At 35.4% G+C, this 26,102-nt stretch overlaps 1 protein-coding gene across 5 annotated transcripts in view; it reads right to left on the bottom strand.

Annotated features, from left to right (window-relative positions):
- The window catches only part of CNTLN (centlein), a 249,024-nt gene that overhangs the window by 59,231 nt on the left and 163,691 nt on the right, over window positions 1-26,102 (bottom strand). For 4 of the 5 annotated variants that reach the window (XM_049895238.1, XM_049895239.1, XM_049895237.1 and 1 more), the window contains 3 exons: window positions 23,225-23,405; window positions 20,564-20,654; window positions 20,258-20,481 (listed from right to left, as the gene is read on the bottom strand). In XM_049895238.1, coding sequence (XP_049751195.1) covers window positions 20,258-20,481; window positions 20,564-20,654; window positions 23,225-23,405 — 496 coding nt within the window. The remainder of the gene's footprint in view (window positions 1-20,257; window positions 20,482-20,563; window positions 20,655-23,224; window positions 23,406-26,102) is intronic. The other variant, XM_049895236.1, reaches the window with a different exon arrangement.

Below are 26,102 nucleotides of genomic sequence, written 5' to 3'. Positions count from 1 at the left end.
CTGTATGTAAGCTCTGCAAGTAAAATACTGGGACTAAAGCCAGCTGGGAAATTTCAAAAATCCTACAACTCATTACAAATTTAAGAGCAGTAATACTAAGTATTCATATGATTTTGATTACATTACTAAAATTCTCAAGGGAAATAATAATGTTTTTCTCTACTTCCTGTATAAGTTTCTAAAATTTAAAAAAGAATAAAAAAGTAGACATTTTTTAAAAAATAATTTTTGTAGTCTTTGGATTCAGTCAAATAAGTTTACTAATACTATTTAAAATGAAATTTTTATGTTAAATATAAAGCGTGTGAAAATCACCAATTTCTAGGAGGAAAAAGAAGAAATTTACAAAGCTTGAACTTATACTATATTATTCAAAATATTTCTCATAAATTATCATTAAAAAGTTCTTTTTTTCCCACCATGCTAAAATTTCATATAGGAACTTCTATCACCAGTCACTTCATTTTTCATTTAGGATTACCTTCCATTTGTCATATTCTTTCAAGTAGTAAGAACTGCCCTAACACAGAGTAGTCATGCCACAAATTATCTGACTCTCAGCTATGCTATGTATTAACTCAAATAGATCTTTAGGAAGAGGGTAGTCTGGGAATTCTTTTTGTTTTTATCAGTCAAGCTGCTTTCTGTGCTATTCTTCTAGGCCCATGGTTCTCAGAGTAAGTACTGCCCAGACATGTCTTATGGAAATGTGTGGGGGCATCTTTGAGCAGTACAATAACTGGCACTGAGGGGATGGAAGTCAGGAGTATCAGACATACTGCAATGTGTACAGTCCTGCTTGCTAGAAATTGCCCCATATCCTTCACGACTTTCGAATTTCCTGCCGAATATTCCTGTAGGTGAAAAATATATATATAATATGAGCCTAAATCTAACTAAAAATTAGATAGAAACAAAGCATTTCCCCATGGTCCTAGAAATGTAACTACCATGAAAGTCAAGAGAAGGGTCAAAGATGAGAAAAAGAAATCTTTTCTGGTGTCTAAGCTACAAGGACGGGGCTTACTGCATGGATGGTACCTATGGTCGTGGCCACACTGAAAAAGCCGGCCTGAGAGGAAGAGACATGAGATGAAGAGACGCACTGAAGGCATCAGAGTGTCTGGTTCCAGTCATCTTCACCTCTGCCAAAGTGTAAAGTCACCCTTTTGTTTTTTTCCTTTACATTAGTTTTAGTTCCATTTCTGTCACTGGCTATCAATGGAGTTCCGCTTAATACAACCTTCTAAGTGAAGTCCAATAATCACTTTTCGAACCATCTCTGGCACCTGACACTGTTGACAGCTCTTCTTCCCATCTTGGTAAAAGCTCCCTCTCCCTTGTTTCTGTATTCCAGCACTCTCCTACTTTTCCTGTAGCTTCTCCATACACTTCTTTTTGTTCTCCTTCTTCTGCCCACATATCAGACACTCCCCAAACTTATTATTTTGTACACAGGCTTGTTCTGCCTCCAACATTTTCTCTCTGGGATAACAATATAAGTAGGTCTCTTTCATCATTTTTATGAAGTATTTGAAATACACAAACAGGTATATAAAAAACAATACAATGAATGACCATGTATCTCCACTCAGTAGACAATGGATTACCAGTAGAGTTGAAGGCCATGAACCATTCTCCTGACATACCAGAAAAAAAATCACTCTTCTGAATTTGGTGCTTACCCTTCCTTTACATTTCTTTATACTTTTACTATGTATGTATACATATACACACACACATATATATACACACATAAATGTATATATATTTGTTGTTGTGAGGTGCCATCAAGTCAATTCTGACTCATAGCGACCCTGTGTACAACAAAACGAAACACTGCCTGGTCCTGTGCCATCCTCACAATCGTTGCTGTGTTTCGGCCCACTGTTTGCAGCCACACTGTCAATTCATCTCATTGAGGGTCTTCCTCTTTTTCACTGATCATCTACTTTACCAAGCATTATGTCCTTCTCCAGGGACTGGTCCCTCCTCATAACATGTCCAAAGTACACAATAACATGACACGAAGTCTGATCATCCTCTCTTCTAAGGAGCACTCTGGCTGTACTTCTTCTAAGATGATTTGTTCCTTCTTCTGGCAGTCAATATTCTTTGCCAACACCATAATTCAAAGGCATTAACTCTTCTTTGGTCTTCCTTATTCATTGTCCAGCTTTCACAAGCATATGAAGCAATTGAAAATACTATGGCTTGGGTAGGTGCATCTCAGTCCTCTGAGTAACATTTTTTGCTTTTAAACACTTTATAGAGGTCTTTTGCAGCAGATTTTCCCAATGCAATACATTGTTTGATTTCTTGACTGCTGCTTCAGTGGGCATTGACTATGGACCCAAGTAAAATGAAATCTTTAACAATTGCAATATTTTCTCTGTTTATCATGATGTTACTTATTGGTCTAGTTGTGAGGATCATCAGTAAGTGCTTCAAGTCCTCTTAGCTTTCAGCAAGCAAGGTGGCATCACCTGCGTATCACAGATTGCTAACGAGTCTTCCTCCAATCCTGATGCCCTGTTCTTCATATAGTCCACCTTCTCGGATTTTTTGCTCAGCATACAGATTCAATAGGTATAGTAAAAGGATACAACCCCAACACACACCTTTCCTGATTTTAAACACGCAGTTTCCCCTTGTTCTGTTCAAACGACTGCCTCTTGGCCTAAGGTACAGGTTCCGCAAGCTCACAATTAAGTGTTCTGGAATTCCCATTCTTTCCAATGGTATCTGTAATTTGTTACGATCCACACAGCTGAATTCCTTTGCATAGTCAATAAAATACAGGTAAACATCTTTCTAGTATTCTCTGCTTTCAGTCAAGATTCATCTGTCATCAGCAATGATTGATATATATATACAAAACCCAAAATCAAACCCGTTGCTGTTGAGTCAATTCTGACTCATAGCGACCCTATAGGACAGAGTAGAACTGCGCCTTAGAGCTTCCAAGGAGTGCCTGGAGGATTTGAACTGCTGACCTTTTGGTTAGTAGCCTTAGCACTTAACCACTACATCACCAGTGTTTCCATATATATATATATATACATACACACACACACACGTGTGTGTGTATGTATGTGCGTGTGTATTTATGTGTGTCTCCAAAAACATATAGCGATTTTAAGATATCTCTTTTTCACGTTAACTTCTCTGAAATTGGGATGCGTCATCTATTCCTAGATACCTTATAATTCCTTCTATGACTTAAATGATATCTTTTTTAGAATTACATATTTTATTTATTGCTGGTGAATATGAATCCCATACTTTTAGCATATATTGATTTTACATCCACGAACCCTGCTGAAATCTATTATTTATTATAGTAAGAGAAGGATGTGTTTCTTCTTTTTCTATTCTTTGGTACAGTGTGTAAGCCTGCCAGAACTTAAACGTAAAACTCAAATTTCAATTCATACAACTGTTCATAATACAGTCTTAAAAAAAAAAATGCTCTTCAGGTCATCTTTTCTTAATATTTACCGTGGTAAGATCACAAGTGAATTTGAAAACAGATTATTAGTATTATTTTCCAGAACATAGCGTTTTAAGTAATAATAGTTCCTTACAAAGTCTAATATAAGACACAGACATTCTGTTAACAAATATCACTTGGTTCATCTAAAAGATAGGATGCAGGAATAAGACAGTCACGTCCAATTCCACATGGATTCTCAGCTCAGATCCTGGTTTTTGCACAGTTTACCTTGAGAACATGATCCGAGTGACATTTCACAAATTCCTGGATAAATGTTGCTACACTCTGTGAGGAGAGAGACAGGCTATGTCATGCACAGATCAATAAGAGCGCTGTGTTTCATCAGCCTCAAAATCAAAAGTGCTTCATCTGGCAAAAGCCATGGCCCTAGAGAGTCTGACATATATAAACTGAATATCCTACAAGGAATGTCTACTACACAAGCTATTGGGATAAAGTAAAAGAAAACTCTGGAGATCAGCAATGAAGTACAATAAAGGAGTAGTTTTCTACTTCATTATTATTAGAAGTGTGAACACAGATCACATACTAGCTACTGAATAATGGAAATGAGCCTATTTAAAATTCTACAGTTCCTGACAGAGAAAAAAAATGGCTTAGGCCAATTTAACACCTTCAATCTTTTGAATAACAGTTATGTAAATAAATATAAACCAAAGACAAATGGAAGCTTATGATACAATAACAATCATAAAATCTGTATGCATGATAATGTTTTATGCAGATCCATAAAAAATGGCCCTTCTAGAATTAAAGGGTTTGCTAAAAGACTCTTCAGGTTATATGTTCGGTTTGTGTCTTCAACATTTACATGCCAGATTAACTTAAAAACCCAAGGCATTTGTCAAATACGTTATGCTCTGTTGTTTTTAATTCCAGATTCTGACACTTGACAAAAGTCCTTTATTTGGGGCTTGAGTCAACTAATTTAAGACCAATTGGTTAATGTAATTGGACAACAGAGGAAGCAAACTTGGAAAATCAAATACTAAAAATAAGCATGTTTTGTTTAAGATTGCTGCAAAAATATTTCTGAGAGAAAAATCTGTGTTTCCAGAATTTGGCCATGTCTGACTCAGAAGTAGGGAAATCAAGAATTATTCATCGAGAAGTCAGAGAAGATAATGAGGTGTATTATCAGGTGTATATACCACAGCGCATATTTATGACATGTAAGTTTAATGATTTTACTTAAGTTCTGGGATCACTTAGGCATGCTCCAGGTGAGGAGTCCAGGTAGAGGCAGATCAAAGGCGATTAGGCAGCAATGGCACAGGTAAAAGTCTGGTCCTCCAGGCCATATTTTGTAAAGGAGCTTTTCTCTAATTTTTAGAAATACTGCCATATCTCTTTCTGTGAATACTAAACACTAGATAGAAGTGTTATTAATATAGAGAAATTGATTTTTTTTTGGAGACTAACAGGAGTACCCTTCTTCCTTGAACACACAGGGCTATTGTGCAAATCATGGTTGAGAAAATTAAATGCCTATAGAGACCAGGCAGGTAACATAAGTAAGTGGACTCTGGTGAGATCTGTGACAAACAGGAGATGGCATGCTTCATTCTTCCTGAAAGCTCTATACCACTGACATTCTAAGCCTCATATCAAAACCATTCCTTCCAACACTTTCATGGCACTATATATTAGTTGGTGTCTCAACTTTTTAGTCAGCTCCTTCTATGTCATCAATGCCTTCAATTCTTTACTGTGAATGAATATTCAGTCTTGACCAATGGCTATCTGCTCTTCCATTTCTAATTCTCAAATTAATCCTCTAGTTCTTAATTGCAAAAGCCTTCAGGACACTTTTACTTATATGTCAAGTTACCACCTCAAATTTAATATATTACAACAGAACTCTTTTCATTTTATGCTAACTTAGAAAAGGAGAAAGATTCTGGAAAATGTTGCATGGAGCAAGTGGTACATGAACTTGGTGTTGAGTGATATACCAGATTTAGAATGATGTAAAAAAAAGGGGGGGGGGGAAGGCTCTTGATTTAGAAAACAGTTTCTTAATCTTAATGAAATAGCATTATTATATCAGTATCTAGGTCAAAACCAGTCAATAAGTAATCTTTATCCATTCATTGGAAGAAGTGTAATACACAGTTTTTGCCCTTGAGGAGCTTATTAACTACTAAGTGCGAAAGAACTAACAAATGTTAAACTTTAAAACAAAAATCTGTGTTTCTAGAATTTAGCAACATTTAACCAAGAAAGTAGGGGAATCAAGAATTATTCATCAAGAAATCAGATTATAATGTATTTTTTTTGTAACTACATGCTACATACTATATAAAATACAAATGCATAAAAATTATAAATTTATGTTATTGGACACACAATATATAAAAATGTATAAAGAATGACAGAACTGTATAGTTCTATATGCTACTGAAAGCTAAGTTGGAATCAATTCAAACTGGATTGTTATAAATTTAGGGTGTTAAGTTTAATCCCCATGATAACTACAAAGAAAATATCTTAAAAATTTACATGAAAGAAAATGAAAAGAGAATCAAATGGTTGACCACAAAAAAAAGTTAACTAAACCCAAAAGAAGACTATGGGAGGAAATGAGGGACAAAAAGATATATGACACACAGAAAATAAATAACAAATTGACAGATGTCTTCCTTATCAGTGATTACTATACATAAAGGAATATTACTCAGCCCTAAAGAGAAAGGAAGCTCTGATACATGCCACAAAATAGATGAGCCTTGAAAACACTGCACTATGTGAAACAATTTACATACAAAAAGACAAATAATGTTATGATCTCACTTATCTAAAGTATCTAGAAAAGACAGATGCATAGAGAAAAAGTAGATCAGTGGTTTCCAGGGGCTGGGGAAAAGGAGGAATGAGGAATTATTCCTTAATGAATACAATAAGTCCCTGGGTTGTGAACATCTGACTTATGGACAACTTGTATTTGCCCTTTAATGTCATGTAAATTTGCCCACACTTTGAAACGACTGAACCGACCCCTCCTCAAAACAAAATTCTTCATCACAATCACCTTCACTTGCTGCACGTGCAGCTTTTAAATAATTGAAAAAGCTTTGAGACTTTTCTTTTGCTAAACCAAAATTCTGACTCGTAGTGACCCTATATAACAAAGCAGAACTGCCCCATAGGATTTTCAAGGAGCAGCTGGTGGATTCGAACTGCTGATCTTTTGGTTAGCAGGTGTAGCTCTTAATCAATCCCCACCAGGGCTCAGTTTCTTTCACTAAAGTTTTGTAGGTAAGTCTGAACAGATGCATATGGTTCTTATTTCTTTCACTATAAGAACTGTATGCACCTGTTTGGACTTATCTACAAATTCAAATTAAAGACACACTGAGGAATGGATCTCATTCATAACCTGGCAACTGCCTGTACTGAGTCTCTGTTTTGGGTTATAAAATTTGGGAGGTAGATGGTGGTGGTGGTTGCACAATATTGTGACTGTAATAAATCCACTGAACTACACACTTAGAAATGGTTGGAGCCGGAAAAAATATTTCCCCTAACAATTCTGAATGATGCCTTACTTATAAGGGTATGCCAATTTAAGTGGCAGTATACTTCTCATCTGAAACTATGGAGGCTAAAAGGAAGTGGTACATCATTTTACAAGTATCAAAAGGACCTTCAACCACAAATTCTATACCCTTCAGGAATGAAAGGAAATAAACACATTCTTAAACAGAGGAAAACTAAGAGAATTTGTTGCCACCCTAAAGAATGACTCAAATAAATTCTAAACAGAAACGAAAATAGAATATGTCTTTAAACTTCAGAAAGAAAAGAACATTGGAATGTATAAAAATAGGAGTCAATATAATAGACTATCCTACTTCCCATGAGTTTCTTAAATCATATTTCATGGTTAAAACAAAAATTATAACACCTTCTGATATGGTACTCAGGTCATATATAGAGAGGAAATATATAAGACAATTATATTTAAAAGGTGGGGAAGGTATGGGACCTAAAATGGAAGTAAATTTCTATACTTCACTTTTAGTGGTAAAATGTCAATACCAGTAAACTGATAAGTCATATACCAAAACCAAACCTGTTGCCGTCGAGTTGATTCTGACTTATAGCAACCCTACAGGACAGAGTAGAACTGCCCCATAGAGTTTCCAAGGAGTGCCTGGTGGATTTGAACTGCCAACCTCTTGGTTAGCAGACATAGCTCTTAACCACTATGCCACCAGAGTTTCCAATAAGTCATACATGTATATGATAACACCTAGAGTAAACACCCTGAGCTCTTAAAGACAGCAACTGCCAAAGCATTGTAATTGCTTTATAAGCCAATATATTTTGTCACTTTTTTGCCCTTCAATATTGCTTATTGTATCTCAGATCACTTTCCCTCTGCTGGAACAGCATCCTTTAGTGAAGTTCTGCTGGTGGCAAACTCTTAAGATTTTAGGTTCTGAAACCTTGTTTCTTTTGTCCCAATCTTAAAAGACATTTTCACTAGGTATAGAATTTTTTTTTTTTATATAGAATTTAGGCTGATACTTATTTTCTTACAGCACACTGACCATAGTGTTCACTGTCCTATGGCTTCCCCTGTTGCTTTTGAGAAAGCATCTGCCGTTCTAACTCCTCTTGAAAGGTTCTCTGCCCCATTTTATCTTCTTTTCTGCAGGAGCTTTGATTAATGATAGCCTTTATCATTCCGTCCTTCATATTTATAAAATTTCTTATCTTTCATTTCTTTGTCTCATTATGCTATATTCTAGATAAATTTTTCTGACTTACCTTCCAGTTAACTAATTTCCTCTTTAATTGTATCTAATTAGAGTTCACAGTGTTTTGAATTTCAGTTACTGTATTTTTTCACTTCTGAAAGTTCTAGTTGGTTCTTTCCAAATCTTCTAGGCCACGTTTATAACCTCTTGTCCTTTACACATTTTTTTAGTACGTCAGCTGTCAGTTCAACTACCACTTCTTTCAAGATCTTTTTTTTCTAGTCCTTGATAAATTTTCTCTTTAGTCTTTGGTATTCTGCTATTTCACTCTGATTTGTCTAGGTGTGGATTTAGTTAAAAAAACACTGGATATTTCTAACTTAAAAACTATTATTAGAAAATTGGGAATCCTTTTGCCTTCAAACTATTCAGAATAATAAGGAAAATAGAAAGACAGCAATTCTACTATTTACACAGTTGGAGGAAAGGAGACAGTTTTGCAGAGAAATTACAGGTGTACCCTAATGTGCACGGAAGGGTTTCGATAAATGTTTTACAGTTTTTGTGTAAAGTATTTTTATTTGATCTACAATCTTTTCAAAGATTAGGAATTGATGGCTCAGAAAACTTGTTACTTCCGTGAAGTAATAAATCTGGGTATAAAACCTAATTTTCTAATGGTTAATACAGTATTGCGAGGGCTAGTAATTGATGGCTCAAAAAAGTTTGAAGAATGGCTGAATAAAGGGTGTTATAGAATACTAAAGGGATTTCGGATAAATAACATCATTGGCCAAGATAGGTAATATTAGTGATACTAACTACTAAGAGTTAACAGTTAAAAAGAGCTATTTAAGAGTGGGGCACTAGTTTTTTTTTTATGATAACCCAGACTGGACTAAGAATGTAACTATTTTAAAGAGTCTATGGAGTATATTAGAGGAAGATATATAAAACTACAAACTGGATGAAAAGAGATCATTTATTTTATATTAGGTATATTTAAAAGCTATAGTTCTAGACTAGAGAATAGAGATTAAATATACAAGTATTGATGTCAACAAATTCATACTCTATTCAAACATATGAATGGTCAATTCAAACATAATATGCTAAATTTTCAAAATGCATGTTTACAGTGTTTGACTATGAAAATCACAGATGCCATGTGCTAAATTTGAAAATGCTTGCCAAATATTAAATAGCCATTCAAACGAAACTGGTAAGGAACATTAAAATTTCTTTTCTTGGCTAACCATAACTATATATGAATCTAAAACTTTTCAAGCCAAATTACCATATGTTAAATTTAATTTTGCAAAAAAATACACATTCTACTATACTTAAAAGTATAGAATGTAAAATATGTCAGTATTTTAAAATTTCCTAAATATGTGCAGAATGGTTAGAGCGAGAGATGACTCTGTAGTCACAATACAGGGCTCAAGATTTAACTTACCAATTACTAACCATGAGCCTTAGGCAAGTCACTTAACCATACTATCTCTGTTTGCATACAAAAATGGGACAATTCCCTCCAAATTAACGCATGGGATTCTGTGTGTATTAAATTTTAAAAAGTATGTGAAAATGTTCTGCAAATTCTAAAGTGCCATACAACGTTATATTTTTGTAACTGCATTAAATTTAATTTGATATGAAATGTAATTATGAACTCAAATATTTTATTGATACATCCCAATATATGATATCACTTGTTCTGAAGAATATTAATTAAAGAGTTCTCCCATGTGTATTTTAAACTGTAATTACAGCTACACCTAATATAGTGCTGTGACTGTTGCTAGGTTCTACAACAGCTGCCCTTAAAAATTCTTGGGGGACTTCTCCATGTGGACCTGCTCTTACAGCTAAAAAAGTTTTACGTGTTAGCATTGCTGAGAAAAGACTTAAAAGCAGATGAATAAGGTGTAATTATAGAATCCTCTTCTGTACATTTTTATCGCCTAATTTCAAAGTTGATTCATTTATTCAGTTTTAAGCACATATGTTTTCAACTATTCATATAAAGGGGTATTTTTATTAAAAAGATTGAGGATATAAAATACGCAGATTATTAAAAACAAATATCTAACATTGAAGATATTTCTAGGAAATTTCTCTATTTTGAAATAATCTATAATTTATAATATAAAAATAATTCATGATAATATTAACTGCCCTATATCTCTCATAGAAGTAGCAGGAGTAAAAATAAATAAAAAGTAAGTAACAAAGAAGATCACTGAACAGTTACAAATTTTAATTCATTTACTTAAACACTACTTTGATTCTAGAACGTTAAAAATAACTTTCCCTCCTTTCTGTACTGTGTTTCTGTCCCTGAGACCCCATTTATCTGGATGAAACATGGCATAGTGAAGAGAGCACAATATTTAGAGTCGGAAGACCAGAATTTGAACACTAGATCTGAAATTTATTCGAGATGTAAATACGGACATGTTAACTAACCTCTCTGGATATCAATTTAATTATTTTTTAATAGGAATAAAAATTGTTACAGGTTTGTTATGAAGAACAAGAACATATAAAATTATTTTGCAAATGTTTCCACTATTCAATCATAAGCTAATCTTGACACTGGAAAAAAAAAAGTAAATACAACTAATCAAAATAAATTTTTGAGACACTTGTTGTTAAAAAATAGGTGCCATCAAGTCGGTTCCAACTCACAGCGATCCTACGTAAAACAGAATGAAACACTGCCTGGTCCTGCGCCATCCTCACAATCATTGCTATGTTTGAGCCCATTGTTGCAGCCACTGCATCAATCCATCTCGTTGAGGATCTTCCTCTTTTTCACTGACCCTCTACTTTACCAAGCATGATGTCCTTCTCCGGGGACTGATCCCTCTTGGTAACTTGTCCAAAGTATGTGAGACATAGTCTCACCATCCTTGCTTCTAAGGAGCATTCTGGTTGTACTTCTTCCAAGACAGATTTCTTTGTTCTTCTGGCAGTCCATGGTATTGTCAATATTCTTCAACGGCACAGTTCAAAGGCGTCAATTCTTCTTCGGTCTTCCTTATTCATCGCCCAGCTTTTGCATGCATACGAGGGGACTGAAAACACCACGGCTTGGGTCAGACACACCTTAGTCTTCAAGGTGACGAGATGGTATATAGCATTAAGTTGGAAATCTAAGTCCACCCAGAGATGCCTTGAAAGAAAAGCCTGGTGATGTACTTCCAAAAATTCAGCCACTGAAAACCCTATGGAGCACAGTTCTACTCTGACACATATGTGGTCACCATGAGTTGGAGTCTACTAGATAACTTGTTTATATAGCAGCTGACACATTATATATATGAACTTGTGCAAGTTATTTTATGTAAAACAGAGATAATAATAGTACTTATCTTACAGGGTTACTGTAAAAATTAAATGAGTAAATACACATACATTACTTAGAAGAGTCCTGGTACATAGTAAGCACATAAAGGTTTAGCTATTCTTACCGTTATTGCTATTCTGGTCTGTCAGAAGTAACTTTTTCTCATTAATATTTACTCAGTAGTGAAAGACAGCACACTCATGTGTTTTAAAAGCATAAGAGGGATCCTAATATACCAAGAGCGATGGTGCTATATTTTTATATTACCTCTCATCCTTCAGGCCTTGGTGTCAATGTCATCTTTTCAGAGTTGCTTTCCTTGACCACAATCTAAATCCCATCTGTGTTTCCCTTTATTCTTGATTACAATGCACTTTCTACGGTCTTTCATTATTTTACTTATTTAGTGACAGGTTTTTTTATTTTCTCTTACCAGAAATAAAGAAGACCTGGTATCCAAGACAGTCAGACCATAACTGTGTCTGGCTGACTGTTGTGTCCCCATTATCTAGCATGGTCCCTGGCACACAGATTATACAAAATATATACCTGACAAATGAATCAATGCTATAAAGGGGTTACCAAACAGCAAAATTTAAAAACCTGAGATATGAGTAAAGGTAAATGTCATGGTCCAGATGTGACAATTCTGTCATTGGGAGTCCCAATAATGGCTTACTCTAACTGGGAGCAATAATCATTCTCAGTGATTAATCCTTCATTAATCAATGATTAATTGCTCAGTCATGAAAGTTTTCTTTGTCTTAGCCACCAAATATAACCAAAATGAAAAATGATGACATGAAGGAAAAATATTAAGAGGGAAAATGAATTGAAATAATATTGGAATGCCATGGATACATACATTAGTGTGATTTTTCCTTGTTCTTTCAATAATTCATTTAGAAAAAGAAGAACGCAGCAGCTAAAAGTTCACCTAGAGATTTATAGGCTGTAATACACCTGTTGTACTCTTCACTCAAGAATATTTTTAATATTTTGCTCAATTCTGGATGCCACAACTTACAGACAGTACAGTTAAAGATTTGGGAACATGATATATAAAGATGTGAAGACTGGCAATTTCGCAGACTATATAACCTGAAAATCCTATCTATCACACTGAAATTCTAGACAAAATATAATATCAAATATTCTTTTAAATGTAGAGCTGGGAATATAAGAAAGGGAAATGCTCTGGTTCTCAAATCCTGGAGGTGACTGAAGAGCGGTGAGTATGTGACTGAAGGTGTGGTAGTGCTCCAGGCTGGGGCCAGCAGAGTCAGTAGCATCAGGACTTGTGGGAGCAGAAGATAAAATTTTGACTTTGGGCCCAAAGAAGCTGTGAGCAGAGGGCTCTTTGAAGTACTGCATGCTCAATTAAAGGGGAGACTCAAAAAAAACTTGCCCACTGGGCTTGCTTCTGCATGGACGTGGTGACCTTTAGTTGCAAGTTCATATTTGCTTGGACATCTTGTAGGCTTAAAATTGAAGACACTTTTCTCCAGAGTGGATTTATGTTCCTTTCTGCCAGGGGCTAGGGCAATTAGTATGACCACTCTGTACCTTCAACACGGTCCTGGATTAATGCTGAATCTTTGGTTCAGGTTCCGAATGCTGCTGATGTAAGATTTATTATCTAGCTCACGGACTGCAGTACCGCTGTAGCATGTACTATTTGGGTATCTCTGTTCCTTCTGTTGCTTATTACTTATCTATCCTAGGTCAGAGTTTGTTCTTTGTTGGTTGAGATGGGGGCAGTACATCCTTGAAGATTCCCTCTGCTTTCTGAAAGCTCAGCAATTTATTAAACAGTATGTTTTAATCAGGATTTAATATGCGTAAATAACCTGGTGAATATCTTCCAAACATGAATATATAAACATGAATCTATTAACTATGTAACACAGATATTTATACTACAGGTCTCATTATACCAATTGTTATGAAGTCCATCCTGGACATCTTTCTACATATTACAGGAATAAATACACATGCACACCCCAAAAAAAACCAAACCCATTGTTGTCAAGTTGATTCTGACTCATAGAGACCCCAGAGCACAGAGTACAACTGCCCCATAGAGATTCCAGGGAGTGCCTAGTAGACTCAAACTGCCAACCTTTTGGTTAGCACCCGAAGCTCTTAAACACTGCACCACCAGCGTTCCCCCTCCACACACACCACACAATATATCAGAATAAATTAAGTACATTTGGGTTATTTCCAAATTGTTGCAGTTATAAAGCAACACAGTTGTGAATATTCTTGTTCACGCATCTCTGTGACCCTATCTGATTGTTTTCTTTAGATAATGACATTCTAAATATTAAACTACTGGGTCGAAGTGTATGTATATAGCTAACATTTTAATCAATATTCCTCAATTATCTCACTAAAACTTGTAGCAAATACTTTCCTACTAACAGAATGTGTGAGTAATTGTTTCCACATACAAACTCGTCAATGCTGGGCCTTACTAGTCTTTTTATTCTTTCCCAATCTAACTATACTTCATTGTTAATTTTATTTGCATTTTTCAAGCACAATGACTATGAGTTACTTTTTACTGAATTTATGAAAATGGGTCATTTCTATCTATACTTTTAAAAACTGTCAACTCATTCCCTATGTACATTTTTCTACTGGGCATTCATCACTCTCTTGTTAATTTGTAAGGACATCATTCTTTCAAACATTTTGAAAGCCCTGTGTTAGAATTAAGGTTACTTGTTACATGCTTTTTTAATACGCTCCATGATGACACACCTTGAGCTAATAAAGATGAATTCAATTCTTCTAAACACATGGGGTCGCCATGAACCGGAATCAACAGCAACTAACAACAACAAAACACAAACTACATTGAAAACAGTATAACAACAAAAAAAGAATTATGTACGTGTACATGTGTGTAGAAACGAACTGTAACATTGATTTTTTTTTCTTTTTTGTGAGAAATGACAGTGCTACTGGAGTTCAGAGTTAAGCATCCTGAGGAACTAGTATAAAAGATGGAAATAATAGTATGTTTATAAAATTGATCTAATATCTCCAGTCATAATTTGAACAGCATTCAAGCTATACCATTGTTAAAAGTCTCCTTGTAGAGTGAGCCAGAGCCTAAGCTAAAGGAGGACCAGCACCCTAATAAATTCCATCCCAGTGCCCCTTTCTATTTTATTTAAAATAACTTTTACTATTTGAAATTATCTCATTTATTTATGTGTTTACTGTCTATCTCTGCTTAAACAGAAGACTAATAACATGAGGATGGGAACATTCCCTGCTCATATTTCACTGCTCTATCCCCAGGGCTAAGCTCTGACTTACAGAGGGTGGTGTTGTTTTGTTATGTGCCATTAAGTCGGTTCCAATTCATAGTGGCCCTAGGTAGAACAGAATGAAAAACTGCGCAGTCCTGCGCCATCGTTATTAGGCTTGAGCCCATTATTGCAGCCACTTTGGCAAGCCATCTTGTTGAGGGTCTTCCTCTTCTTCACTGACCCTCTACTTTACCAAGCATGGTATCATTTGCCAGGGACTAATCCCTCCTGATAACATGTCCGAAGTATGTGAGACATAGTCCTCCCCATCCTCGCTTCTAATGAGCATTCTGGCTGTTTGTCCTCCAAGATAGATTTGTTCGTTCTTTGTGCAGTCTGTGGCATATTCAATATTATTTGCCAACACCGTAATTCAAAGGCATCAATTCTTCTTTGGTCTTCCTCACTTATTGTCCAGCTTTTGCATGCATGTGAGGCAATTGAAAATATTATGACTTGGGTCAGGCTCACCTTCATCTTCAAGGTGACAGTGTTTGCTTTTCAACACTTTAAAGAGATCTTTTGCAGCAAATTTGCCCAATGCAATGTGTCCTTTGATTTCCTGACTGCTGCTTCCATGGGTGTTGACTGTGTGATCCAAGTAAAAAGAAACCCTTGACAACTTCGTTATTTTCTCCATTCATCATGATGTTGATTATTGGTCCAGTTGTGAGGATTTTTGTTGTTTTTACGTTGAGGTGCAACTCATAGCGAAGGTTGTGATCTTTGATCTTCATCAGTAAGTGCTTCAAGTCCTCTTCACTTACAGCAAGCAAGATTGTGTCATCTGAATAATGCACGTTGTGAATGAGTCTTCCTCCAATTTTGATGCCCTTATTCATATAGTCCAGCTTCTTAGATTATTTGCTCAGCATACAGACTAAGTATGGTGAAAGGTTACAACCCTGACACACACCCTTCTTGACTTTAAACCACACACTATCCCCTTGTTCTGTTCAAATGACTGCCTCTTGATCTATGTACATGCTCCTCATGAAAATAAGTGTTCTGGAATTCCCATTCGTTGCAATGTTATCCATAATTTGTTATGATCTACACAGTCAAATGCCTTTGTGTACTCAATGAAACACAGGTAAACATCTTTCTGGTATTCTCTGCTTTCAGCCAAGATCAATCGTACATCAGCAATGATATCCCTGTATCTGGCCTGAATTTCTGGCAGTTCCCTGTTGATGTATTACCACAGCTGCTTTTGAATGATCTTCAGCAGCATTTTACTTCTGTGTGCTATTAATAATTTGTTTGATAATTTCTGCATTCTGTTGGCTCACCTTTCTTTGGAGTAAAATATGGACCTCTACCGGTCAGCTGGCCAGGCAAATGTCCTCTAAATTCTTGCCGCTTCCAGCACTGCATCCATTTGCTGAAACATCTCAGTTGGTATTCTGTCAATTCCTGGAGCCTTGTTTTTCACCAATGCCTTCAGTGTAGCTTGGACCTCTTCCTCCAGTACCATAGGTTCTTGATCATATGCTACCTCGTGACACGGCTGAACATCGACCAATTCTTTTTGGTATAGTGACTCTGTGTATTCCTGTCATCTTCTTTTGATGCTTCCTGTGTCATTTAATGTTTTCCCCATAGAATCCATCAAAACTGCAACTCCAGGGTTAAATTTTTTCTTCAGTTCTTTTGGCTTGAGAAATGCTGGGCGTGTTCTTCCCTTTTGGTTTTCTATCTCCAGGTCTCTGCACATGTCATTATAATACTTTGTCTTCTCGAGCTGCCCTTTGAAATCTGTTGTTCAACTCTTTATCATTTCTTCCATTTGTGTGATGGTTAAGATTGTGTGTCAACTTGGCTGGGCTATGATTCTCAGTGTTTTGGCAGACATGTAATGCTGTGATCGCTTTGCTGCTGAGATTTGATACGTGATCACCCCTGCAATGGAAGACTCATTAACAACTTGCAATATGTGGACGACACAACCTTGCTTGCTGAAAGTGAAGAGGACTTGAAGCACTTACTGATGAAGATCAAAGAATACAGCCTTGAGTATGAATTACACCTCAACATAAAGAAAACAAAAATCCTCACAGCTGAATCAATAAGTGACATCATGATAAATGGTGAAAAGATTGATAATGTCAAGGATTTCATTTTACTTGAATCCACAATCAATGCACATGGAAGTAGTGGTCATGAAATCAAAGGATGTATTGCATTGGGCAAATCTACTGCAAAAGACTTCTTTAAAGTGTTGAAAAGCAAAGATGTTACTTTGAGGACTAAGGTGCACCTGACACAACCCATGATATTTTCAATCGCCACATATGCATGTGAAAGCTGGACAACGAATAAGGAAGACAAAAGAAGAATCAATGCCTTTGAATTACGGTGTTAGCGAAGAATACTGAATATACCATGGACTGCCAGAAGAACAAACTAGTCTGTCTTGAAGAAATACAGCCAGATTGCTCCTTGGAAGCGAGGATAGCCAGACTTCGTCTCACATAATGTTATCAGGAGGGATCAGTCCCTGGGGAAGGACATCATGCTTGGTAAAGTAGAGGGTCAGTGAAAAAGAGGAAGATCCTCTACGAGATGGACTGGCACAGTGGCTGCAACAATGGGCTCAAACATAACAATGATTTTGAGGATGGCACAGGTTTGGGCTAGTTTTGTTTTCTCGTACATGGGATTGCTATGAGTCAGAACTGACTCGACAGCACCTAAGAACAGCAACTAACAACACAGGACAGAGTAGAAGTGCCCAATATGGTTTCCAAGGCTGTAATCTTCACGGAAGCAGACCGCCACATCTTTCTCCTACTAAGCCACTGTTGGGTTTTAATAACCAAACTTTCAGTTAGCAGCTGAACACTTAACCACTGTGCCACCAGGGCTTAGCAAATCCTTGAGTTGAATACGCTGCAAAATTTCTCAGTAAACGAGCATTCAGAATCTTAAAATCTTATATCCAGAGTTCTACCTGCAATGCTTGAGTCTACAAGAACTATATTAAAGTGTATTGACTAAAGAAAATTTGTCTCTGTATAATTTGGGGGGTTATTTTTAAATGCCAACATGCAACTTTATCAATAGATAATTTGAAATTTACCTAATTACATTGGTTATTTTTCTATATGTATAGAATGTACAACTGAAGTTTTATTCTAGCCAATCACTAGTTTTATTTATTTGAGTTTACATCCATTCTTCAAATGGAAATTTTTAAATTTTTATTCTTTTCATTTTCAGAGTATTTTCTTTAATATTAGATGTTCCTAGACCTGATATGGAACTGTCAGAAATTCAAGCCAAATTCAGAAGAGCATGTGGAACGAGGGATATCATTGCTGATGTTGGATGGATCTTGGCTGAAAGCAGAAAATATCAGAAATATATTTATCTGTGTTTTGTTGACTATGGAAAGGCATTTGACTGTGTGGATCATAACAAATTGTGAATGATGTTGTGAAGAATGGGAATTCCAGAAAACTTGGTTGTGCTCATGAGGAACCTGCACATAGACCTAGAGGCTGTCATTTGAACAGAATAAGGGCATGCTAAGTGGTTTGAAATCAGAAAAGATGTGTGTCTGGGTTGCATCCTTTTACCATCTTATTTGATCTGTATGCTGAGCAACTAATTGCAGAAGCTGGATTATATGAAGAAGAACAGGGCATCAGGACTGAAGGAAGACTCATTAAGAATGTGTGATATGTGACTGACACAGCCTTGCTTGCTGAAAGTGAAGAGGACTTGAAGCACTTACCGATGTAGTATGGATTATGCCTCACTATAAAGAAAACAAAAATCCTCACAGCTAGACCAATAATTAACATCATGATAAACAGAGAAAATAACGAAGTTGTCAAGGACTTCATTTTACTTGGATCCACAATCGATGCCCATGGAAGCGGCAATCAGGAAATCAAACAACATATTGCATTACACAAATCTGCTGCAAAAGACCTCTTTGAAGTATTGGAAAGCAAAGATGTCACTTTGAGGACTAAGGTGCACCTTGCCCAAGCCATAGTATTTTCAGTTGCCTCATATGCTTGCAAAAGCTGGACAATAAATAAGGAAGACCAAAGAAGAACTGATGCCTTTGAAAGATGGTGTTGGTGAAGAATACTGAACGTACGAGGGACTGCCAGGGGAACAAACTAATCTGTCTTAGAAGAATTACAGCCAGAAAGCTCCTTAGAAGCAAGGATGGCGAGACTTCATCTCAGGTACTTTGGACATGTTATCAGGAAGGACTAGTCCCTGGAGAAGGACATCACTTTTGGTAAAGGGTCTGCAAAAAAGAGGAGGACCCTCAAGGAGATGGACAGATACAGTTGCTGCAACGATGGGCTCAAACATAGCAATGATTGTGAGGATGGTGCAGGACTGAGCAGGGTTTCATTCTGTTGTACACATGGTCACAATGATTTGAAATCGACTAGATGATAGTTGGTTAAGCCTATGAAATTCTCAAACCTCCAATGTAAGTTTGGAACTTGAGTTAGGTTTGGGTATAAGACTACTCCGGGAATGAAGCCCAAACACAATTTTTACTAGAACACTAATCCTTTATAGCTAAAACATTTCTTAATACTGTTTGAATCAAAGCACTAGACAACAGAAGTAGAGAATGTAAGTGTAATTTAAAATTATGTGTGAAAGTGACTTAAAATATTCTAATGGAAAGAACTTTTCTGTATAAAACAAATCTCCAATGAATTGTTCTTTTTAGAAGAAAATACCCTTAATAGTGACAATTTAAGGAACAAACAATGCTATCTTTTTCATTTGTTTTAAGATTAAATTATGATAGTCAGGGCTAAGGTATAATGTGGCAAAAATTGTTGCAGAAAAGTCAATTGAGTTGAGTAAAATAATCACAGATAGGTTACTGTAAAACTTACGATATTTATGTTAAAATCTTCACATTTTAAACTAGTATTTCCAAAGAGGAACTCAGGAAATTACTAGTTTAATAATGTAATTTATAATCATAAGTGGTTTTAGACATGAGCAAATTAGTAAGCTAACTGCATTTATGGAACTTGAGTTTAAAAACTAAGATATAACACCAAATAAATAAAGAACACACAAAAATGTTAAGAAGAGAAAAATTAATTGACAAAGGAATGCTAGTGAAGTACTTGTCTTTTTTTGGAGTTCCTTCCCTCATGCAAGTTGTCCTAAAATTATGTCCTTTACCAAAGAAGTCTAGTACTTATGCAAATAAAATTAGGTAGCGATGTCCAGAAATTTTTTTTTAATTCACAGGCATGTTTGAATAACACAAATGTGAACTAAACAACACATGCAAAACAAATTATCCACTTTTATAACATAGTCTATTATAATTTATCTTTAAAGTTCTATTTACCTTTATTGTCTGCCGGCTTGTCTGAAATCTCTGATCAGATATTTGTTGCTGATGAAGGAGCTTTTCGTTGATTTCTTTATATTCTTTAACCGACAAGTCAGCAGTTTTTTTGGCATTCTGAAGTATACTGTTTTGTTGTTGCAAAGATACAATCCGTTCTCGTAATAAAATCATATTGCTACATGATTTCTGGGCAGTTTTACTTTTCCATTTTTCTCTGTTAACTATATAAAATAATGTGGATAATATTTTTAATATCGCGTTAAATTTAAAAAGCCATATTGTTAATTTCTTATGTATTCTTACCTCTGTTAGGAACTGTCGTATGTGAACTCTTTTGCATTTTACTATTCTTCTTTTGGAAAGTCGGTTTTTTGGCATTGTAATGAAAAGAATCCTGAATATGAAAGTTTCACAGAAACTGGGTTATTTTCAATAATTAATTCAAGCGAACCAACATAATAAATAATCTCTCTTTACTTAAAATGGAGCCCTGGTGGCACAGTGGTTAAGAGCTCTGGCTGCTAACCAAAAGTCAGCAGTTCGAATCCACCAGCCACTCCTTTGAAACTCTATGGGGCAGTTCTACTCTGTCCTATAAGGTCACTATGAGTCAGAATCCACTCTATGGCAACAGGTTTTTGTTTGTTTACTTAATATATATTTATTAATGCAGAATTAAAAAACACCTAGGCAACAAAATTCTATAATTGATCCCCAGAACTCACAAACAAACCTAATTTATCCATTGAAGTTGACCTAGCAGGCAGAATGTACAGAAACAAAGTCAACCCAAAAGAATTTAACCTAGGGACAGTTTAAAAAATAGAAATAAGACAACAGCAATAAAAATAAAATATGAACACTTAACAATTTATTATCTGTGAGTCTAGTTCCTTTTCTCAAATACTGTTTTCTGTTGTATGTAGACTGATAAATCCCTTCTGACGAAGATAAAATAATGTGTCATGATAATTAACTCTCCTCAAAGCTTTAAGTTTTCCTCATGACAATCAGTACGCTGAGGGTAGACAAAAAAAAGCAATGCTGACTTTTGTTCCAAAAACGTTTCACCCATTTAAAAAAGCGTTTCACCAATTTAAAAAAGCTTCCCCAAAACAAAATTTTAAATGGGAATGTTTTAAAAATACTATAAATTCTAGCAATAAAATATGTTCATGTTTACAAATATATTGGCTGGGAAACAGATAATGTGATCAACCTAGAAAACCATTTCTTATTAAAAAAAGAACTTTTTTCAAAGATCCCAATTTCAGAACAATTATAGTAAAAATGAAAGGAAAAAATAAATTTAAACTAGTGCTACTTTGATAATAAGTGACAAGTTTACGTTGATGGATACATAAATGATACTATTTCTGTAAGATACGGCTCTAATCGATTCCGACTCATCTAATGAATAAGCATGGTTTATTAATAAGTGTACCAGAAGCCCTTATCTAAGTGAGGGTTTTCCTTTAGTTTCAGCAATTATAAAATCATAAAATCTTTCATTTCTCAGAATATTTTTAAATGCCTTATTTGAACTTGTGTGCAGAACTAGCAAATAAGACACGTTAAAAAAAATGTTTGTTTCATTAAGATTAAATTTGTATTAAGTGCCAAACATGTATTAGGCACTGTAGAATGATGCAAACAGAACTGTCAAATGAATTACCATTATTAGCCACCAGACTTGGTGTCAGATTAACTGGACCTAAAATAAAAAGAACTGGGCTAATATTTCCAGTAGCATTTCTGACTAAAAATTCTCGTGCTACAACTTGGTCAACATTTATTTTTTGACTCCCAACAACGCACACGTTGTTGGTTGCTATGGAGTCAGGCCCTGACTCATGGTAATCCCATGAACATAGATTAAAGTGCTGCCCCATCCTGTACGATCCCCATGATCATTTCTGCCAACAGAACCACTGTGAGCCACAGCATTTTCATCGGCCGATTTTAGGAAGTAGACCATAAGATATTTCTTCCTGGTCCATCTTAGTCTGGAAGCTCCAATGAAACCTGTTCCGCATCATAGCAAGACACGAGCCTCCACTGACAGACAGATATTGGCCATGCATGAGGTACATTAGCCGGGAATTGAATCAGAGTTTCCCACGTGCAAGGCGAGAATGCTACCAAAACTGTTTGCACAGACCTAATGAAAGTAATTTATAATGTACTCTCTTATTACATGAATGAAACTATACGAGTTGCTTTTATTTAGAAACTCATTAAGCTGCACCTAAGTGACTGCAACTGAATAAAATTATCAACCAAATAGGAAGTGGCAAAACAGATTTCTATAAAAACTCTATTTTTTAGTTGATCAATCAACAGACATGTAATATATAATTCGTGGTCTGAACTTTAAAATTTTTTTTAATTGTTTTTAAAAGAATCCTATTATTTCAAAAAGATTCTTGATTTTTTAGGACAAAATAAAGTATGCTTTCTTTCAGTTTTCACTTATTCATGCTGAGTAGGTAAACCTTTTAGTGACTTGATGTAGAAGTGGTAAGACGAACTGAGTAACTTGAATTGGAATATCATATTTTCAAAGTATTAAATACATTGGAGCATTAGGTCAAAAACAGTAATTTAAAATTTTAGACTAAACTTCATCATGAAAAAGGCTAATGTAAAAACAAGTTTCTTCCCTTTGTGTATTTCGTAACCTGAAAACAATAATGAGCTTACTGCCACTTTTTTTGCTGAGATTTAAACCCCTTAAGATTTACATTTATTTGTTTAACATCTGTTTACATTTTTATTTGTGTGAAAAATTATAACAAATTGGTATTGAAAGTTATTAAAAAATGAATATTTATTTTCACCCTGTACATTTCAACAGGACTTAATTTTTAAGGATTCAGGTTAAGTCACTGGCAATATTAAATTATAAAGCATAAGATAAATTTAGGAGCAGATTATAACTAAGCAAAACTATCATATATATACCTTTGACGTCTTTCCATTTATATTTGAATATATTTGTATTATTTCTTTTCCTTGTGTTTCGTTGTCTCCTGCTTGATCAGTTTGTTTCTGGTCTCTTCCTTCTTCTGTAGGACGTATTTTCTGAGATGTTTCTATAATAATTGTCCCCAAATTTTGAGAGGTATGTGTTTCAGAATCACTACTTCAGGAAAAAAGGGAAGGAGATAAAAGCCAAGAATATAAGTAGTTAAATATACCTCTTTTAAGTTCAAGACCAAATATATTATAGCACGTATCGTAGATAAAGTGGTAAGTTTAATTTGGGCATTTATTGGTTCTCAATATTAATAAGAAAATTTAGTCTAAATATATTTTGCAAAATTATAAAGCCCCATCAAAAGACCAAATAGGTTATTTAGTATCAAATGGTCACTGGCATCATTGCTATGGCACTCTCACCCAGTGTAAACTCAGGAAGTACACACTTGAACATTTCCCCGGTTGAGGTGCTCGTTACTTCCTGAGCTAGGCCAGAAAGTTCTAACATTTCTAAGAGAAAGTATTCTTTTAGCCTATGACAAAATCTGAATCCCATTGAGGCTCTGAGCCACTAATTCCAGTTCCATCCCTTTTGGTGATTCATTATTCAATAAAATACTTGTTAAACAGCAACTAGCTACCAGGCATTGTTCTGGGCAGTAGGGAAAGAGCGGTACGTGAATCAAGGGGATAAAAACTCTGCCATCATGTAGAATTTCATTCTCGTGGGGAGGGGAGGCAGATACTAAATAAGAATGAGTAAGACATATAGTATGTTAATAGAGAAAAACTTAAGCAAGGAAGGGAGATCAGAAGTATTTAGGCTTAGTGGAATATACAAAAGGAGCCCTGGTGGTATGGTGGTTAAGCGCTTGGCTTCTAACCAAAAGGTTGGCAGATCAAACCCACCAGCAGCTCCGTGGGAGAATGATGTGGCAGTCTGCTTCAGTAAAGATTTACAGCCTTGGAAACCCTATGGGGAAGTTCTACTCTGTCCTACAGAGTCACTATGAATTGGAATCAACTCCCCAGCAATGATTCTTTGGGAACACATATGTCAGTCCAATTCCTCTTCCAAACATATAATCTTTCAATAGTCTCCTCAAGAGTTCTGTAAGAAAAGACATCCCTAGATTTTTTTAATGTCCCAATATGTATGCTTTTAAGATGTTTCACAAGCCTGGTAATTCCTGCTCCAGCTTATCTTGATTACTTCTTAGAGTGTCATGTTCAGAACTGTATTTCATATTCCAAGTGTACTATGACAAGTACTTAGTAGAACTCCTGGTAGATGCAGACTAAAATTGTGTGAGCTTTCCTGGCATATACATTGTACTGTAGACTCACAGAATTTAACTAACCTTCTAAAATATCTGTATATACACCATTGCAAAGCCACATATTTCTCCCATCCTATAGTTGAACAATTCACATTTCATAGCCAAGTAAAAAACCCTATAGTCTTCTGCAAAACTTTATCTTCCCAGTCTACTGAGATTTTGGGGGATCTTGATTTTGTTTTCTAAATTATTTTCCATTCCTTTCAACATCATGTTATCCACAAATTTGATAACATACTCTGCTGAAATTCAGATGTACTGTATTTAGTGTAATCATGTCCAAAAAAGAAATAGGTTAGTCTGATAGGAATTTCCCTTGAAGAACCCATGCTGGTTTTGAGAAATCACTGCTTCCTTTAATAAATGTTCACAAACTGTTGCTTTACAATGTCCTAGAATCTTATAAAAAACTGATTTAAAATCACTAACTATACCATCAACAGATAGATACAGAAAGTGTGGTACAGTAGGTCCCGGGTTACACAGGTCCGACTTACAACCTGTACCTGCCCTTTAATGTTATGTAAATTTGCCCCCACTTGGAAATGCTTGAACCAATCCCTACTCTGCAACAAATTTTACATCACAGTCACCTTCACTTGCTGCATGTGCAGCTTTTCAATCATGGGAAAGGCTGGAAGCCTTTCTTTTCTTCCTATTTACTAAAGTAAGGCTAAATAAGAACCATATGCACCTGTTCTGAGTTACGCACAAATTCGAGTTGGAGATACACTGAGGAACAGATCTTGTTCATAACCTGGGGACTGCCTGTATATAATGAAATATTATTTAGCCATAAAGAGAAATGCAATTCTGATACTTGCTATGGCATGACTGAACCTTGAAAATGGTATTCTCAGTGAAATGTCAAATAGAAAATAACAAATATTTTATGATCTGATTCACATAGAACATTGAGAATAGGAAAATCCATACAGACAAAAAGTGTATTAGTGGTTACCAGGGGCTGAGAGGAGGAGGGAATGGGGTAGCTGTGAACGGGTACTGAGTTTCTATTTAGGGTGATGTAAAACTTTTGGAAATGAACAGCGATAATGGTAGCACAACATGGTGAATGTAATTAATGACACTGAACACTTAAAAATGGTTAAAATAGCCATCTTTTTATTACCTATATTTTACCAAAATAAAACTGAAAAGCAAAACAAAATCACCAGCTATAGAATTACTCTCCTTCCTACTTTTAAATATCAGAACTTCATTTATCTGTCTCCCATGTTATTGTACCACTTAGGCTCTCCTTCAAAAATCAATAACAGTTGATCAAATCCACAAGTTATTTCAATATCCTGGAATTCGATTTGTCTGGATCAGAATACCAGAATCTACTTGCTTAGTTGTTCTATTATTATTGTTTATCTGTCTTTGCATTCTATTCCCCTTTCCTGTTTGTCTAAAACGTTGTAAATATGAATTTTCCTTGGTAGAATATTGATGTTAAATAAAAATTGATGGTTTATCAGTATGAAAGAAATTGTAACATTGTAGAAAAACGTAAA

Source organism: Elephas maximus, chromosome 9 (genome assembly GCF_024166365.1).
Source record: "Elephas maximus indicus isolate mEleMax1 chromosome 9, mEleMax1 primary haplotype, whole genome shotgun sequence".
NCBI lineage: Eukaryota > Metazoa > Chordata > Mammalia > Proboscidea > Elephantidae > Elephas > Elephas maximus.
The sequence above is the reverse complement of the archived record's forward strand: the minus strand, read 5'-3'. Positions and strand labels throughout refer to the sequence as shown.